This window comes from Bactrocera dorsalis, chromosome 2 (assembly GCF_023373825.1).
Source record: "Bactrocera dorsalis isolate Fly_Bdor chromosome 2, ASM2337382v1, whole genome shotgun sequence".
Taxonomy (NCBI): domain Eukaryota; kingdom Metazoa; phylum Arthropoda; class Insecta; order Diptera; family Tephritidae; genus Bactrocera; species Bactrocera dorsalis.
Genome location: NC_064304.1, coordinates 47,115,437 through 47,136,533, shown reverse-complemented (window position 1 = coordinate 47,136,533; position 21,097 = coordinate 47,115,437). Strand labels below are relative to the sequence as shown.

At 35.8% G+C, this 21,097-nt stretch overlaps 1 protein-coding gene across 1 annotated transcript; it reads right to left on the bottom strand.

Moving 5' to 3' along the window:
- Positions 1-3,590: 3,590 nt before the first annotated feature.
- On the bottom strand, positions 3,591-7,617 carry LOC105225763 (uncharacterized). Its single transcript, XM_011204375.4, has 2 exons — positions 7,389-7,617; positions 3,591-4,199 (listed from the first exon to the last, which is right to left on the bottom strand). The coding sequence occupies exons 1-2, from the start codon at positions 7,389-7,391 to the stop codon at positions 3,756-3,758; spliced, it is 447 nt and encodes a 148-aa protein (XP_011202677.2). The 5' UTR covers positions 7,392-7,617; the 3' UTR covers positions 3,591-3,755.
- Between the last annotated feature and the right edge of the window lie 13,480 nt (positions 7,618-21,097).

Genomic DNA, 21,097 nt, shown 5'->3' with positions numbered 1-21,097 from the left:
TCCACCAAGATCGTGTGATATCGTTAAACTTTTTCGTGTGGGGATATGTAAAGTGTAAAGTCTATGCGGGCAATCCCGCTTCGATTCAGGCCTTGGAGCAAAACATCAAGCGTGTCATTCGTTAGTTACCAGTCGAAATGCTCGAACGAGTTATTGAAAATTAGACTCAACGGATGAACCATCTGAGACGTAGCCGGGGCAAATATAATATTTGAGATAATAAATGCAAATGAATGTTCTTTAGATTGGTAATAAATATTATCCATTAAATTGAAAATTTGAAGGGAACCTCGAAATGGATCACCCTATATAAGGCCAAGCAGAAGTCGAGAATTAATCCTTACACATATGGATGGTAATTGTACTTCCGGATTTCAATTGAAGATTTTTGATAGATACTTTGTTTGCTGTTTGCTTGGATTAAAATCCCATACAATTTCAAAACCTTTTAGATTAATTGTACGAGTATGTTGAAAAAGATGAATTCTAATTATATTTGTTGGAGCTTTGAAGGCTAATTTGCATAATAAGCGTTGTTGACCGACATTTAACTACTTGTTTTCGCCAGAAATGGTCTATCCGCAGGCAATAACCCACTCACCTATTCTACTAACACGTAAACGGATGATCGAAAGATATAAATATTGGGATCCACTGTATTTTCTTAAATTTATCAAAGTCTATTTCGCTATCATCTTTACAATATTTTAAAGATTATACGAATTTCATCAATTATAGAATACATTTACATACTTATTATAGATAAAAAACAACTATTAATTTTGTTTTACTAATGTATTATTAAATCATAAGAAATTAATTAGATCTGATATTATTTGGACGGTAAAAAGACTTCTTCGAAACAAAACTTTTTTGACTAATATATTAAGGTATTTCTGATAAAAATATGAGAATAAGTAATTTTTTTTTGTTTCGCATGCAAAGAGACAACTAAAAGGTTTTGACCCCAAGGAGCACACAGATCTCTTTTGAATCGCTTCAATATAAATAATATTTTTATTATTCTTCGCGTGTTTTATACGAAGTTGGCATATTTTAAGACACGCTACTTGGTTTCGGAGAATTTTCAGACTTTCTGCTATTTATATTTGAATGACATTCGTAAATATTCAGCTGGTGTTCAAATTACAAATATAGATACATACGTAGCATATAAGCCCGTTTTCAATGAAAGAGAGATACTTCGAAAAGGTGAGGTTACAATGCAAATATAAATGAAATTTTAAAATTATGCTGTGGAATGTATTGGAACTTTCTTGTGGTACATTTGGTATTTGCTTTATACTCTTCGGCTGTAATGTGTTTATCAACGAATTTTTATAAAAATCTGCCAGCCGTTGTCTTAAAGGTGGCTGCGCCTCATGGCGGTACGATTGCAAAAAAACTACAAGGTGTGTTCCAAAGTAAACAGGATTTTTTGAATCTAGTGCCCCCTGGTGGCGCCATCCATATAACGACTGGTGCGTTAGCATTATCTTTATCTATCTTTATCGATTGTCCAGTGAGAATTTCATAACATTTCATTTGATTGGAAGTGAAGTTATTGCGTTTCAAGTGTCAGTATGTTTGTGTTATCGGTGCGAAAATGAGTTTCGAATGAAGAGCCAACATTAAATTTTGTTTTAAAATTGGTAAAACTTTTATCGAAACATTTCAATTGATGAAACAAGTTTATGGCGACAAGTTTATGGTGATCTTGTAGAGTGCACGAGTGGTTTCACCATTTTCAAAGTGGTCGTGAGGACATAAATGACGATCAACGTGTGGGCCAAACAAAATTCGTGATCACCGGTAATTCCATTGAAACCGTGCATGAATTCATCAAAAAATCAGCCGAAATCATCATTGAAATTCATGGAAATGGAATTGAACAACCAAAACATCGATTTATCGCATTTTGACCGAACATTTGGGCTTACGAAAGGTGTGTGCACGGTTTTTTCAGCACAAATTGACTGACGTCCAACAATTGCTCAGAATCCAACATTCAAAGGACGACTATTTGACCAAAAATCACATTTTAACCATCAACCACTCCCCGTATTCACCTGATATGGCACCGTGCGACTTCTTCCTTTTCGGAAAAATGCATTTGCCATGAAGCATTATGCAGACGTAGAGGCCATTCAAAAGACTTGCACCGGCATACTGGCGGACATACCGGCCAACGAGCTAAAACACTCGTTCGACATGGTTTTGGACCGTGCAAAAAGCTGTGTTGAAGAAGAAGGAGACTATTTTGAATAAAATAAATTGATTTGCCGAAAAGGCTATTTGTTCTGTTTTATACTTAAAAGTCCTGTTTACTTTGGAACGAGCCTTGTATGCATATAAATGATCTGCGTGACAAGCTGAGTCGATTTAGCCATATCGTTCTGTCTACACTTATACACGAACTTGTCCCTTAATTTCTCTCCAAGAAGCTGCTCATTTGTCTGAACAGCAGCACTGCTGCTGCCATACAAATCGATCATCAAAATGAAGTCCTTGTATTGAAATTTTTTTTGTTGATGGTGCATCTCCGAGAAATTTGTTCAGATCGGGTCACTATAGCATATAGCTGCCATACAAACTAATCGATCAAACTTCTTTTATGTATTTGTGAAGGGTATTATATTATAGGTGCAGCAATGCTATTATTGAAATTATTGCAAGCTCAAACCCAAAACTTATAATGGATTGAGCTACTCACCGACCAATCAAACGTAATTAATCACCAATTTGAAAAATCCATGCGAAAAGTTGCACTCAATTTGTCGAGTAATTGCCACTTTCTCTCCCACTGCTCTTCTTTGAGACAACATCTAATTAAGTTCACAAAACCCCGCAAAAATTATCATAAATCACCGCAAACGCCGCTGTCCAGCGGAGAAACCGAGCTGACAACAAATAGCTCCACGCAGCGCGCACAGTAGCCTCCGACCATATTATGCCTAATTACTAATTAAACATAATAAATTAATTGGTCTGCGTTTAACACCTGACAATGCTGCTGGCATAGTGGCACATAAATGAGCGCGAATCAACAAACAAAAAATACCAAAAAATAACAAATAGCTAGCTATCATACAAACAAGAAAAAAGCGAAGCCACAAAAAACGGTAAGCATAACAAATTAATATTCAGTTAATTGTTTTCGTTGTTAACACAGCGGCCATAATACTATCAATTGTTGTGGTCTCATCGGTTTGTATGTCTACCTTCATAAAATTCATTTGCATGTACATAGATGTATATATGTGTGTGTATTTCATTGTCGAAATTCATACGCTTAATTACGACCCATTGATGACCACTTGCCTTTACGCTCCCAACGTGAAACACACTCGAATGTACATGTATATTTACATAAGCTCCCGCAATTAGTTGCGTATAAACTCGACAAATGTAAAAAATATCAGATTTGTTTATTTGTTTGTGGCCACTTAACGGCCACTCGTCGTCCACGACGGCTGCTGCCACTCACGTCGCCCGTCGCCAAATTAATGGCCTCATTATGCTTGTCACTAAACACACACGCCCACCGCTCCGCACAAGCCATTAAACACATCTATCAAATCGCGCAATCGTTTGGCTTATATACTCAAATATTTATTTATAAAAATATATATGTTTATAATTAAGAAATCAATCACAATAAGTCAGCACTTAAATCTAATCATCTATAATGTAAAAATAAAATACAACAAATCAATTATAGTTTTTCTGCAGATTTTCGCTTAAAATAGATGTGCTCACAGTTTGGCTGCTTTTCTGAACACGCTAATCGCGTAGAATTCTGGTAGCCGATACAATTTGAGACGCTGATGACTGAATTGACCATTGGTCAGTGCCTTCACGTAGAATATATCCTTCATGGTAAGCTCACGTGGGACGCTACTCCCATCTTCTACTTCGTTGGGATGCTGCTTCGCTGGGCGGTAGGCCTTGCGCTTTAATAGTTTCACATAAATTATTTCGTTGTCGTCGTCGTCGAGTTCACGTCCTTGGAGCTGCAAGTTTCGTGGCATCGGATAGAGTAGGAGCGGCTGGATGGGTAACACTTCATTGGGTTGTTGCGCATAGTCCAATGCCGCGATTGGTCCTAAAGTTTCGATTGTGGGCGACGGTGTGCTTAAGGTCCCGAGCGTTTGTGCAATGAAATAAATGATAAAACTGATGATTCGGTGACTGTTGTGCTGTTTGAAAGTGGGTGAGAACATAGAGAAATTGATTAGTATTGAATATGCGCTTATAATATGCATATATCGACTTCGGTTTGAATGCACATTTTTTACTACCTGGACTCTTTTCAGATATATGTATGTATGTGCAAATGTCCTTTAACTTTCTTTCTCAGTACAATTTATTTATATTACTTTACTTTATGTATAATCTGTATAACTGCTTGAAATCTTTATTGAGTGCGTTAAAATATTGAAACACGATAATTTTACATTAAAAGAGGGCTATGAAAAAGTAGTGGAAGTAAAATGTTTAAGTAGAACTCTACTATTTTGGTAGGAAACTGTTTAGGCCTCGGTATACAAATCGATCGCAACGAAATTGAGATTGTAAGGTTCACGCCACCATAGTGTGAAATTTTGCACACATCTTTTTCTCCGCAAAAAATTCATTTGCTGCTATTCAAATGAAACGATAAAACTCAAATTCTTCTTAAGGTATTTTTAAAAAATTTAGCAAGGATTATTTTTCAAGACAACTGTACGATCTCCGAAGATGTTCAGATCGGATAACTATAGCAAAGCTATATCATATAGACACACTTAATAACCAAATTTAAGTCTTTGTAAAGATTACGCTAGTTTACAGTAATTTTGCGTAAACAATGTTTCAGTAAAAATTTCATAACACGTAGGATTTTTTGTGTTTTAGTCTAGGGGTGTAGGGGTCAAACTACCACCGTTTGCTAAAATGACAAAATTAGCTCCCATACCTCAAAGACCCATATACCTTCGAAGTTACATTTTTTCTTGTTTATATAAAGGGTGATAAATTTCGAGGTTCCCTTCTCAAAACAAAAAAAAATCGTGACTTCAAATTTAGTGGGGAATATTTATTATCATTCGAAAGAACATTCTTTGGGATTTTTTTTTGAAGATTATCTATTTCAAATATTGGCCGCAGCTACGTCTCAGATGGTACAGCCGTTGAGTTCAATTTTTTCTTGAGGAAGTGGTAGCTCTTGAATCTCTTCAGGTTGCTCTTTGTCCCAAATGAGGCAATTTTGCTTGTTCAGGCGTAAATCTTTTCATGATGAACTGTCAAATATTACTAAACAAAAGTAATATGACAACTTAACACGACTCACGCGTGATCTGTGAAGAAAATGCTATTGAAATAAGTGCCAACACTTGGATCACCCGTTACCTAAATAGTACCAATTGTTAAAAATAAAAATGATTCTCTCCTCCCTCAGAAATCCAGAAGTAAGTAAACGACTGAAATATTTGACAAATGCTTCATGGAACTTGCACACAGTTTAAAATATTGAAATACCAGCGCTGAACGATTTCGTAATAGTTTGTAAGGTCAGACTCTTAACACTTGCATTTTTGCTTTTTTAACGGTTTAAATTATTGCCACGCTTTATTGTGTTTACTATTTGGTGACAATGTATTTTACGGTAAAAAGGTTTATTATTTACAATAGTTAGCGCTCTTCACACCTATCATTATAATTACAAGCGAGTAATTTTCTGGCATTGGTGAGCCTGTGTGCTTAACACGTTCAGTGCCATTTAAAATTAAAGTCATATAGGAATTATTTGTGGTTATGCGACAAATAATTGATAAAAATAAATTTAAATGAAATTCAATATTTTTAATAAAAAAGTCGATTTTCATTAGTATTAATTTCTATTGAGTCTTAAAAAAAGAAATCGATCATGACATAGATATTAAAAAAAAAATTTATTTTATTTTTTTAATGTACATATATTTAAGAATACACACAGAAAGTTTCATATCGCTCCGGTTAATATTTTCGAAGTTACACATAAATTCGAAAAGGCGTTTCAGAGTGTTTGGAAGTACAAGGCGATGACCAACATTACACGAAAACGGCTAAATCGATTAGTTTCAAATGTTAACACGATCGTCTTAAATATATTTGTAATTAAACGAAGATTTTTTTTCACCGAAAATAGTTTTATGTTTTATAAACAATTTAAGGCCGAAATTTTGGTCAAAATTCGATTTTTTTTGTGAAACCACCATTTTGTCAAATTTTTTTTTCTTATTGTTTCTTCAATTAAATACTAGATTTAATATTACTTTAAGAAAATCGGTTTGTTTTTTAATTTTAGAGGATCCAGTTCAAAGATATAGTGGTCAATGCAAAACGACTTTATGTGGTGAGCTCCCGGAGATCAGCTGTAGTTCCTTTTCAAATAAATATTTTTACTAATATTAAGCTTAATATGTATACAGTTAAAAGTTGCATTTAAAGTTTTCCCAGAAAAAAACCTTGAAAATTCACTTTTATCGTCCATCTAATTGTAAATAGCCCCTTAAAAGAAATAACGATTATGATGTGTTTGTCCATTTGTAAACATGCGAACTAGCCTAACAGTTTCTGAGATATCTATCAGAAATTTTACAAACGTCCTTTTCTTCCCAAGACGTTGCCCATTTGTCGGAACTGACGATATCGGATGACTGTAAGATGTTGTTGCCATACAAACTAATCGAACAAACTGAAGTCCTTGTATGAAATTTTTTGTTTTTATATGTCTTCACGAAATTTTGCACAAATAACAATCTTAGAAGAAAAGTGCAGTTAGGACTATTATAGCCTGTAGCTGTGACTCAAACTGCTCGATCAAACACCAGTTAAGGATCTACTTATAAATATTTATACTCTAAAATATGGACTTGGCAAGGTATTATATAGAAAGTCACGTGTTCACTTGTTTTCGATCCTTTCCTCTATGACGTCGCAGATTAGTGTATTCTTCTGTCAAGTGCTCTCCAAATAAGTAATGGCACGAAACTATCGTAATCTGTCTTGCATTATTCTTAACTTTTTTTTACAGTTACATACACTCAAAATACAACTTATTCAAACACATTTTCTGCGTTTTCTGTGCACGAAGCGGTAAATTTTAGTACTTTTCTCAAATTTGATTTTGTACTTGTGTGCTCTTAATGGGTTAAGGATTTCGTCCAGTAATATTACAAAATAACATCCAAAGCAGTTTTATGCAATGCTATAAAAATTACAAAGAAAAATAGATTTTTGAAGTGTTTTCATTTTACACAACATTAATTTTTTTTATTCAGTTTGTCACCAAGTTTGTTTACGTAACAAATTGTATATAGTAAGGAGCAATTTTTATTAAAGTTTAAAAAAGTCTGTTCGCGTACCATTTTGTAGTGTGAACCGGTGGATCTATTTCATATAATTTATTTAATTATTTTATTGTAAAAAATAAAATTATTTTCTTTTATTAAAAATCACTTTAAATTAACTGAGCGTCCTTCCTTATTAAATTTATTAACAACTTATCGCCGCCGTTGCGAAAGCTTGCGTGAGCTGCGCGCCAAAGTCAAACGTTAACTGACACTCCGGCAAGGCCGTTGTAACTTCATTTACTGCAAAGCGCCTGCGCAGCGTCTCGCAGAAGTCAACGCGTCGCCAAACAAACAATTTTGCACGCACCTATACATACATGCGCTCACACATGCAAACATACACGCTCACATGCTTGTACGTAGGTGATAAATATTTGCGACAAAGCATATGTATGAAAATAGTTGGAATTATAAAAACAACAACACAACAGTAGCAACCATCGGGCAGATCAAGTGTTTGCAAATCGGTGATGCTAAGCATCATAACTGTTGACTATTTGTAGTTGCACACGGTTGTATACATTGTGTGTATATGACATTTACACATTTCATACTTTAGTCCATGTGCTTAATTGTGACTCAATAGCGAAGAGTAATAATAGAATATGAACAAAAGACACTGTCGTTAGGAAAAGACGGACCACACGCTTATTATATTTGTGCTGTGATTTCGACCTTTTTCAATTTGTTTATCAAGCATACACAGGTGTGAACGTTTAATCTCGAATATGAATGACCAAAAGCTATTTTGATTTCGGTAAAAAATGTAAGTGCTTATTAAAGCAAAAAATGTGTATGTAGATATATACTGTTACACGCATAACCATGGATGCATAAACAAGGAGAAGTCGTTTTAGAGCGCCGACTAGAAAGAAAAGCAACCAGCAGTTATAAAATTTGGTTCCAAGTAACTAAAGTATATAATAATTTGGACTCATGGTGCCAATTTGATAAGTTTACCGTTAACCATTACGGACTCAGTTGGTTAAAAGTCGAGTAAGTTTCGATACGTATAACTTTTTGTCGTTTAAATTGCCAATTGAAAGGTTCTATTGTAGAAGAAGACCTCGAGTTGCCCCCCACGAATTACAGTAGGCTGAACTCCGATATAGTTGTGCATACATGGCCATGGTATATCCAACATATGTCTACTGTTCATAAAGTTCCCGCTTAACCACCTGAACTGCTTCGAGGCGTTCGGACCGTCGGAAAAAGTATTTGATGAGGAGGTATAAATGATAACAATATTTACACACACAACAAAAGGGAAATAATTTGTACCAGATCTAAAACAGGGGTAGGAAAAAGTTGTTATATAATATTTGCCGACTGACGAAAGAAAGAATAGAAGGTAACTGGGGGTATAAATACCCCAACTATGTAAATAAACATAGTATACATATAACGCTAATAGAAAAAAAAACAATTTTGAATCAAATCGATTTATAATGAACACCATCCACATTGTTTGCAAGCGTTTGACCCAGGATCAATAACAAAAGTGTGAAATTTTTGTGGAGAAACAAACCCGATCGGTAACCCTCGTATTTACATATACATATATTAGAAGAAATCAAGTAAGTGTAAATAATAGCCAAACGCTTAGAAAATACGAATATTGGCAAGAACATTACCTACTCACAAGCATTAGTCGTTAGATAATTACTTATGCAAATTTTCACATCTTTAAATTTTAAAAAGCATAAAATCAGTAATGTAGATATATGTATACATTATAATGTATGAATGTTTGTAAAAACTGCCTAATTGTCGGTGCGTCTAATGTCCTACCCTCCATCTAGTGCGCAAGTGCAAATTTGTCTCTTTCCGCGTACTTCTGATATTAACTGACCATAAAATGTTTATTCTCTAAATTAACAACAAATAATTGGCTTTTAGACAACAAAATTTTATACATGAAACTAAGTAATATTTGTATTTGGCTGATGCTTTTAGCGGCTTGATTTATCTATCAAAATTGTTTTAAATATAACCTTTAAAATATTCATACGATAAAATTCCCCTATATTTGTGTTGAGCCGGACATGGTAAGTTTCGATGCATAAGAGATGTCGAGGGCTTCTGATATTTTTATAATACTAGCAAGGCTATTTATTATTTCACGAACTTTCCGAACGTTTGCGTATTTTATAATCTGGACATCCCAAAATTATAAATTCTCAATAGACCCTTTTGCTGCGTAAAGAACTGATAACAAATTCTTTCACCTTTTGAAATTCATACTTGATAAAAAAAATGATACATATGATCAGATATTTTATAGTATTTACATACCTACAGATTTTTCACATCCTTTTTACTTAAATATGAAATGATTTCGAGGAGGAAGCATAATCCGCAGCCAGAAATGAGTAGTTAAGTCAAAATTTATCAGCGATATCCACAGTATATTTATCTTAGTATCCTTCAGAAGATTAAATAACTTCAGTAATGTGATTTATGTAGAGATGGTCTAACTATAATGGAGAAACTGGAAAAGTAGATGATAGCCACGAAGAGAGTGGAATCACAGCGTATCTAAAAGTGATGATAAAGCTATTGTTCTCTTTTTTAAGAAGATACAACTGCTCAGTCAAGGGAATTTTTAAACACCGATTTTGAAAATAAGCACTTCATTAGGCGAGGGGTCAGACTCTTACTCCGTGAAATAAAAATTTCGTCAAAATTTATTCTTTCTTTTTTAATGTTATTGAAGTTTAGAGCACGACAAATTCTTCGCTTCCTGTGGAATAAGCGGCATTTTTAGTTGTAATGGCAACTTACATATGTCAGGATAGTATAGATAAGGCGGAAAATTGGAACAAGTATTGAATAAATGTCAGCTATAACAAAAAAATTTCACTGAATGAACACTACCTATACTTTGAAAACGAAAACGTAATTTTTGAACGTTCTATATGAAAATATTATAATTCAGAGGAGTTCGAGTTCGCAACATAGGACCGAATAGCACATGGAGTGTACTTTCAACAATAACAACAGCAGATGATTTTTTTGTAAAAAAGTGTAAGTTACACTTTTAATGTTAACTATGCATAGATTCATGTTTTGAAGAAAGGAGAAATTTATCAATGTCAATGGGAAACCCTCTCAATACTTGTTGTGCCCTCCATCTACTACAGAGATTCGAACAGCGAGTGCGTTTTTTTTCTTCTTCAAGCTTCTACCTACTTAAAATTCTGCCCGATTCTGCAATATGTTAAATACCCAAAATTTGTTTACATGGATTTATAATGCGCCAATAGCATACGTCGAGCAATTCACGTCTTTGTAGAGCCAGACTGGCCAGCAGCAATGAGCGAACGTTGCTTTGAATAACAAGCAAACTCAAATTGTCACCAATGCTCCAAAAATAGATGAAATCAGTGCGGAGTGAAAGTGAATTTCTGCGACAAATAGTTAAGAAATGGGAGCTGCTTTCTGTGCAATGAAAAGGGAAAATACACAAACGATTTCTGAGTGGAACATCTAGCGACAGCAAATCTGAATTGGAAATGAATTAATCGCCTACAATTTGCAGCTTTTGCTTGATTGTTTGCAAAAACAAATAAACTTATTCGCAGATTTTGTATAATTTGAAAATCACTTATCATTGGACGGCTATCCTTGAGCGCTGCAGTAAGTGCCCTAAAGATCGTTTGTACGTCGGAAGCTAAGAGTAGCAAGTATATTTAAATTTCGTGGAGTTAGAAAAGTGAAATCGACGGAGATTGCGCGTGCGCGGTGTAAGACAATCACTTCTTTCGGTTTACTCTTCACAACGTTTTCTAAGTCCATTTTTATCTTTCTAATTTTTTCGCTTGGCAATTCAATTGAAGTGTTTTTGAGATATACGCAAAATTAAATTATAAATGCATAAATCGAAAAAGATCATAAGTGGCAGATATTTACCGACTTTTGTTTTTTCTATGCTACGCGATACTTCAACTGAGAGGAGGCCAATATTTGCATATGTAATTGATTGCATTAATTGCTTTCGATGGTTGAAGTAAGTGGCTCCACTTGAGTGAATAAGTAAGGAAGGACGAACGTTTTCTGGAATGGAATGTATGTAGTATAGGAATATGAAGGTACTCAAATGAAATATACAAGGTGCGTTCCAAAGTAAAGAGGACTTTTTGAATTTAGCTGCCCCTGGTGGCTCCATCTATATGTATGTCGAAGATGAAAGTTGGCGTTTCTTGTCTGATAATGCACCGTCTCATCGATCGTCATATGTGACCGATTAATTGACCAAAAATCACATTTTAACCATTAACCACTCCCCGCATTCAGCTGATATGGCACCGTGCGACTTCTTACTTTTCGGAAAAATGGATTTGCCCATGAAAGGAAGGCGTTATGCAGACGTAGAGGTCATTCAAAAGGCTTGCACCGGCATACTGGCGGTCATACCGGTCAACGAGCTAAAACACTCTTTCGACATGCTTTTGGGCCATGCAAAAATCTGTATTGAAGCGGAAGAAGACTATTTTGAATAAAATAAATTGATTTTGCCGAAAAACCATTTGTTCTGTTTTTTAAGGCCTGTTTACTTTGGAACGCGCCTTGTAGTAAAAAGTTAGAAGTGTTTTAGATATATATAGGCTGTGTTCGCTAAAGGCTAGATAATGCTAAAATGAATCATTATATCAGCTATTTAAACAGATTTGTAGTACTGAAAAATAATGGCCGAATATCACATATTTATATTCGGTAGTATGGAATCAATTGTTCGGAAACACAAAGAATTTGAAAGTTAAGAAAAATACAACGATATTACGATAACGATTTTTGAAATAAAATTTTAAAATTAGGGAAATCACATTTTAATAACTGCTAACGGGATAGTGCGTTTAGTGCGCTTCGCTCAATTTAGGGTCAACACAATCGGCCTACTGAACGTCCTATTCGCAACACTTTTGAAGAGATTCAAGAGCTGCCATTTCATCCAGAAAAAAACAACGGTTTGGTTGGTTTGTGGGTCGGTGGAATCTTTGATCCATATTCCATGATGCCGGTAGGAATGTAACCGTCAATGACGACCGTTATCGCCCCATGGTAACCGTCTATTTGATGCCTGAAATTGATGCTCGTGACCTCGGCGACATTTGGTTTTAACAAGACGGCGCAACTTTCCTAAGATCGCATCAATCAATGGATTTATTCAGAAAATACTTCGGTGAACAGATAATTTCACGTTTTGGCCCGGTCGATTGGCCACTAAGATCGTGCGATATCACACGTTTAGACTTTTTCCTGTGGGGAATGTGGGAAGGCTATGCCATTGACAATTGGACTCAACGGATGGACCATCTGAGACGTAGCCGCGGCCAACATTTGAAAGAGATAATTTTCAAAAAAAAAAAATAAATGCCAAAGAATGTTCTTTCGAATGATAATAAACATTCCCCATGAGATTTCAAGTTTCTCAGTTTTTACTTTAAAAAGTAAAGAAATATGTATATCACCCTTTACCAATCCTCGGAACTATCTCATGTTATAACTAAAAATCGGAAAATAACCGTTCATTCATTATAGGGCGCTCAGACCTGGACACGATTTGTTTTAGCTGATATATGTCATTTCTTATTATTTATTGATATCCTAATTATGAAGTCTCAAATAATCCTATTTTGTTGTGGTTGTACTTATCCCTCAAATATGACGGTTTTCTGATTCGCCCAACCTATCCCAAGGTAGCGTACGTTTTCGATGGGAGAGTCCTCAACACTTCTGGTGTTAAATTGGTTGCATGTAGAGGATATTTTTAAAGGGGTTTTGGGACATGTGAAGTGGGAGGCAGCAGTCTATTACACAAGGAGTTCAACCTAATAAATCAGAAGTGGTCTTACTTCTCAAGGGTCAGTTCGTTTATTGTCGTCATCCGGCGAAAACATTAGTTGTATATCTATTAAACTTTCGTGTTGCAGAACAAATGTGAGTGTATGTATTTAAAAGTGAGGTACATCGCGGAAAAAATATCTTGTTATATAATAAATATTAAAGCTTTTAAAGTCCAGTATAATTGGGTCTAGCACTTCATGTTTAATACGATCTGGCCACGAAAAAAAAGTCCCGTAAATATGTTGAATCTGTGTATTTGTATGTTGGCATGCATAAATCCGTAAGTTGCTGTGTGTTACACAAACAAATCGAAACAGATTTATTTTGCTTTGGAAAATCAAAATCGAAATGATTTTCTTATAAGCTGCTTAAATATCTTTTGATACGAGCGTTTATTCTGTCCTTTTGCTTTTGGGTTCTTAAAAATGCGCCTCGGCTTTATTTCTATTCTTCCGTTGCTTGCTTTTGTTTCGGACGGTCGTACGACAAGAGAGAGCGACCGGCAAATCGAAAACAAAAGTAATAAAAAACAAGTAAGGAAGGGCTAAGTTCGGGTGTCACCGAACATTTTATACTCTCGCACGATAAAGTAATAATCGAGATTTCATTATCCGTCATTTACATATTTTTTTATTTTGCTGTAAAATTAATTAGAATTAAATTCTGAGAGATTTACCGATATTTTCGGCGAAAAATTAGGTTAGGTTAGGTTGGGCACTGAGTTCTTCGTGTTCGATATCAGGGACCTTGAAAAGTTATAGTCCGATCACAACAATTTTTCCACAAGGGATACCTCAGCTCACATACCGTATTTGAGTAAAGTTTTATTCCGCTATGATCATTGGTTTCTAATGTATACATTATACACAGAAGGCATCAGATGGAATTCAAAATAGCGTTATATTGGAAGAAGGCGTGGTTGTGAACCGACAATGTCATCAGGGTGTTAGGAAAATATTATATACCAAATCAGTCGAGTAGTTCCTGAGTTATGGTTTTTGGTCCATAAGTGGGCGACGCCACGCCCATTTTTAATTTAAAAAAAAAGCCTGGATGCAGCTTCCTTCTGCCATTCTTTCCGTAAAATTTTGTGTTTCTGACGTTTTTTGTTAGTCGGTTAACGCACTTTTAGTGATTTTCAACATAACCTTTGTATGGGAGGTGGGCGTGGTTATTATCCGATTTCTTCCATTTTTGAACTGTATATGGAAATGCCTGAAGGAAACGGTTCTATAGAGTTTGGTTGACATAGCTGTAGTAGTTTCCGAGATATGTACAAAAAACTTAGTAGGGGGCGGGGCCACGCCCACTTTTCCAAAAAAATTACTTCCAAATATGCTCCTCCCTAATGCGATCCTTTGTGCCAAATTTCACTTTAATATCTTTATTTATGGCTTAGTTATGACACTTTATAAGTTTTCGGTTTCCGCCATTTTGTGGGCGTCGCAGTGGACCGATTTTGCCCATCTTCGAACTTGACCTTCTTATGGAGCCAAGGAATACGTGTACCAAGTTTCATCATGATATCTCAATTTTTACTCAAGTTACAGCTTGCACAGACGGACGGACAGACGGACGGACAGACGGACGGACGGACAGACAGACATCCGGATTTCGCCTCTACTCGTCACCCTGATCACTTTGGTATATATAACCCTATATCTGACTCTTTTAGTTTTAGGACTTACAAACAACCGTTATGTGAACAAAACTATAATACTCTCTTTAGCAACTTTGTTGCGAGAGTATAATAAATCACGAAAAATTGAATGTTCGATTTGCGTGAGTTGCATAATAGACAAAATCATTAAAGTTATATAAGACGCTGTGAGACACTTTGTAAGCATTTATGCAAAGCGTTTACTTAGAAAATGTTTAAATCTGTGAAATAAATATGAATGCAAACATATTGGAAGTATTAAACTTTTCTCTCTGTTTACTGAAGTATTGTCCTTGACTTTGCCATAATTTTAATTCATTTTTTTTTCTGAAAATGGAATTGTTTCTATTTTGTATTTTTGCTTTTGATGAACAACAGAAAGAAGAGATGAATGAAGATAGAAATTATCGCATTGGCTATGCCCACGGCGGAAGGAAGTGCCGCCGGCTGATTTGCTTCATAAATTATAGCCGACGCAGTAAATTATTCGCCGCCTACAAATAATAAAGTATAAATGCATTTGAATACATTAATTGTAGTTCAGTTAATGCATGAAGGCTGCCATTATTTCTCATTTATTACTCATAATGGCATAACATACAATCAGATAATGACAGACAGCGTCGTGTCTTCGTGTGAATTTCCACGGTGATAAGACATTATTTGTGAAGTGATACTTGTTTGGAGTAAAAATGTTGGATGTACTGTACAAATCGTGGTACACAGAACATTAGGTGAAGTTTTGTTTCATTATCGGATAGTGTACACAGTAATAATTATTCTCTCAATACAGCGTTTCTTGTAGAAGGGGAACAGAGTGGGGAACGAGGTAGGGTTTTTCAAAATGGTTCCCACTATCAAAGAAAGAGTTTTGAAGATATCTAGTTCCAATTTAGAGAACATTTTTAATGCCATTCTCAAAATTGTGACTGCAATCATGGCCATCGTACAGAACCTTTTGTTATTACGTGTAATTTCAACAATTTATTTAACTATTATACACCCAATAAATAAACATAAAAAATCATTTTGTATTCGTCATGAATGTATTTCTTTATAAACAACCGTGCAACCGAACATTTTATACTCTTGCATTTGCAAGAATCAAAGCCAGCGAAATACTTTAAGATGTAAAACCAATTATATAGAGTAAATTAGGGGCTAGGCCAAGTTTCCGCTCAAATTTATTTATTTTAGGTACAAATGTACACTTATGAGTAAACCATGCTTTCTTATTTCTATCGGGATAAAACATATGTTGGCCGATATATGCGGTACAAAATCACCCAGAAGTTCGAAAATCTTTATATCAAGGATATAGGAGCTAAGGGAAGGGTTTGATTCAACCCATCCCATTATTAGAGAAGGGTTATCCTTTAATTTCAGTCATATATATCCCACATTGATCGCAATTTTCGATCAAAAGTTAACCAGGGGTCTAAGTACTCGGTACCTGGTGGCTTAAATAATTTTTAATGGATTTAAAAAATTTTTGGTCATAAGGTGGCACATACTAATGACATTATTAGTGCAAAGTTTTATCTTGTTATATTAATTGCTTCTTGATTTGTGTACTGCAAATTCAGGTGGAATTTAAAATTGTGCTATATGGGAAGTAGGCGAGATTATGGTCCGATTTTGATCATTTTCATAACGTGACTTAGGTATATAAGTACAATGCCACGTACGAAATTTTGTCAAAATCGGTTTGGACGGATCCCGAGATATGGGATTTCATCAAAAAGTGCGCGATGGCACGTCCATCGTTCAATTTTTAAACCAGCTCCCATGAAGCTCTCTTCTACCATCTCGGTGGTAAAATTTAATTTCTATGGCGTATTTACAGTTTGCCAAGTAAGAGCGTGGTCGGCATTACCGACAGTTAATGAAAGATTTCGCTCTAATTCCTTCGCAAGCCGATAGAGGGAAGCTTTGTCCTTGATGCATTGTCAACAAAGGTTCAGTTGTCGTTGATCTTTTGAAAGAGAATCAGAGATTTTGAGAATGTCATTTTTACTGATGAATGTTCTATATGGGCACGTTTTGTCCTCACACGAGCCTGGACAACTTCCACCAATAGGCTTGTTCAGCGGACCGTAAAACATGGCTGCTTCTCAAAGCAGGGATTCGGCACTTTGTACCTCTTTATTGACAACCTAAATGCCGAGAAAATGATAAAAATCTACAAAAAGGCTTTACTGCTGTCTGCCAAACGATGGTTCATCAGAAAAAATGAAGATTGGATTCTACAGGAGGACAACGATCCTAAACACCGCAGCAAGCTCTGTACTCAGTGGAAAAGTCAATCTGGCATCGTTACATTGGATTGGCCGTCGCAGTCGCCCGATGCAAGCCCTATTGAAAATGTGTGAGCATATATTAAACAGAAGCTTCGTAGAAGACCCACATGCACTTTTAAGCAGTTTTTTTACGAAATTCGTCTTATCCTTGTCACTAGAATACGCCGTCAAATTAGTACAAAGCATGCCTCGCAGATGCCAGGCAATTATCGACGCCGGTGGTGACTGGACATTAGGGTGTGTCATTCTGAGGCAACCTTTTTTTTCAACTGAAAAACAGGCTCAAAACTTTCGCAAATGTGTAAAAAAAGTCACTCAAAAGATGAGCTCTTAATATTAATATTGTTGCGTCAAGCGACAATATATATATATATTTAAACCTAAAATAAGAACATTGAATTATAAAAATTAAATTGTGAAATTATATTACGTAAATTACTTACCTTAATAATTAATCTATTACTTACCTCAATGCTTATCTTAACATAAGCTAGTACGATGTTTAACGAAAGATAAATACTTACCCCTTTTGTAACATATACTTATATTACCACTAGATTAAGCCGTTAGTTTAAGGTTTAGGCTAAGCGATTGCAAAAAATGAAATATAATGCTCTCTTTGAATTGAACCGTGAGACCGTACGCACGTGATTTAATTTGTCGGGATTTTAACTCTTTCGAGACAGGCAATTGGTGTGTTTTTTAATTTCTAATCGCGCATCCCAATTTGAAGTATTTCTCGTGTCTTAAAAACGCTTAAGACTTTTCATGGCGCCCGAGCAGGGACTTGTGCGTGTATTTTAAATTAATAATAAAATATAAAATTAAAAATAATAATAACAAAACCATACCTGTGGTATTATTTTCGGTGCCAATTGCCTGGTCAACTATTCGGTTTTCGGTCTTGTGAAGTGAAGACAAGTGGAAATTAAACACATAAAAGCAACATAAGACAAAACATAAAACAAAGTTACAAAAATTGATACGAAATACATTTACATATCTGCATACACATATATGCAGAAGTGAAGTGCCAGAAGTGCAGTGAACAAATACGAAACAACAAAACAAAAAATACAGTGCGCAAAGTGAACAAAATTTATAAAATAACAATTAGTGTGGTGCAGTGAGACCTAAAAAGAAAGAAAGAAATATAATAAAAAGTTGTAAATACTTACCCACCTTTGCCTTCTTAAACCTACAAAAAACAAAAAAAAAAAGACAAGAGGTGCATATGTGCAAGTGACAAACATACAAAGGAGTGTAATAAATAAAAAGTGGAATTGTGAAAAGGCGCACAAGAAAATTGGGTACAGTGAATTAAAAAAAAAAAAAAACGTACCAAAGTGTTCAACCAGGCGAATAACGAAAGGACCGTCCTAAACGTTAAAAAAAAAAAAAAAAAAAAAAAATAAAACAGTTTAAAAAAAAAAAAAACGCTAAAACTGTCAAGTGCCGCTAAAAACTCCCGTACAGACCTACCGTTTCTTGTGCCGTAAAAGTGAAGTAGCACTTTTACATATATACTTACCGCTTCCAGTGCCGCTACAGAAACCAGTAAGGCATACCGCTAAGTGTCCAGCCTTACATTTTACAACATCAACACTGCTGCAATCAAGACTGCTGCCATCAACGCTGCTGCCATCTACGCTGCTGCCATCAACACTGCTGCCATCAACGCTGCTGCCATCTACGCTGCTGCCATCAACACTGCTGCAATCAACGCCGCTGCCATCAATCCGCTGCCGTCGTGGGAATGAGCTGCCGCTGCATCCTGTGCCAAAGGAACGTAAGCGCCGGCAAACAGCCGACGCACCAGGTAACGAGTGCGAATTACTGAAAGCAGTGCAAGCAAAAAATAAAACGAAAACACATACAAATAAAATTAAAATAAAAAACAAGTGCACACTTTCAGTTTTTGGCTCTCCCTTTTTTCACTTTCAATTATATTGACGTTCATAAATACATATACATATATATATATATATCTATAATAACGTATATAAATAAAGATATACATTATTGAATATATTAAGCATACGCACTCATATGTATATGCGTACGCAAGTGAATCAAGGGATTTTGGGATTTTGCGGTAGCCCTTTATTTTAAAATAAAGGTGAAAAATTCTTATTTCGAAATTGAATTATTATATATTTTTTCGCAATTTTTTCGAACCGCGTTGCAATTATCGGTCGTTTTTTCGCAATTTTTGTCGATTTTCGTTCGGACATTTTCCGATTAAATAACTTTTTTGTGCTATTGCTCATTTTGCGCATTTATCGGTTTGGCTTTCGATACTTGAGAATCGATATTATTTTTTTTTTGTTTTCGTCACCGATTCCAAATATATTTGTTGCCAACTTTTATTGCGATTAGTTTGGCTTTCGTATATTTGGGAATCGACATTTATTTTTCGTTTTCGTTATCGATTCTGGGTAGATCTGTTGCCAACCGTTATAGTCTTTTTTCGGAAATTTAATTTAAACAAGCAAAATGAGCAAGCCAAAGCCAACTCTCGCAAGCCTGTCTCCAAGTAAGGAATTGACGGACTTAAAATCGTTAAGACGTCAAAGAACGGTTGCGAAGAGTAGTATTTTGCGCATTAAAACGGGCCTTCTTGAAAAGACAATGTCTTTAGATCCAATCGAATTGGAATGTCGTCTAGATATATTAAATTCACATAGTGAAAAATTAATGAAATGCCAATCAAAGATTGAAGAAATTGATGAGGACGACATGGCCCGAGGGGAGTTAGAGGACATAATCGTTGAAACGAAGTCCATAATTAAGTCAATTTTAGCGAAAAATAGAACTTCACTTGCCGAAACATCTTTTGTAGCTTCTCACAGCTCAAGGCTCCCTAAAATGAATTTGCCGAAATTCAAGGGAGAATATTCCGAATTCAAAAATTTTATGAGTTTGTTCGAGAGCTTGGTTCATAACGATCCAAATATCCCAGATATTGAAAAATTTAACCATTTGGTTAATTGTCTATCTGGAGAGGCTTTGGGAACAGTTAAAGCGTTTCAGATGTCGGATGAAAATTATCCGAAAGCGTTGGCAAGTCTCAAAAAAGTTTACGATAATAAATGTTTGATATTTTTCAATACAATATCCAAACTTTTTGAGCTGCCAACAATCCCAAAGCCTTCTGCGCCTTCCCTGCGTTCAATGATTGACGAAGTGTCAGCGGTATATGATTCGTTGCTATCGCTGGGCGATGAAAAACAAATAACGAACGCAATAATTATACACATAGTAATGACAAAGGTTGATTCTGCCACCCGATCCAAATGGGAAGAAGCGCTGGACTATGACAAACTGCCACTGTGGAAGGACTGTGAAGCCACCCTAAATAGGAGATACCAGCAGCTATCAGCGGAAGGATCATCATACTCAAGGACGAAGCCCATACCAACAGGCAGTACGAGTCATGGAAAGCAACATCAGGCGGATAGGACCAAATCGGCGCTGGTTGCTGCAAATACGAGGCAGCCTCTTTGCCAACAGTGCAAATCGAGGGATCACCATCTAACTGTCTGCCCTACTTTCAAGGCTCTTCCGGTGCAACAGAGGTTCGAGTTCGTCAAATCGGTACCCTTATGCATAAATTGCTTGCGTAAGGGACATACCGTTTCGAAATGCAGAGCGGATCGATGTCGTGTGTGCAATCGATCGCATCACACACTGTTGCACCAATATCCAGTCTCTTTCCCCGCTGCACCTCATCCGCAACCATCTACCACACATGCCATGCATACAGCCAGTATGCCGGATCGGGTCATGTTGGCAACAGCAGTAATTCTAGTGAGGACCAGCTGCGGAGATTACCTGCCTGCGAGAGCCTTGCTGGACTCAGGCTCCCAGGTCAACTTTATGACGGAGGACTTGGCACAAAAGTTGCGGATTCG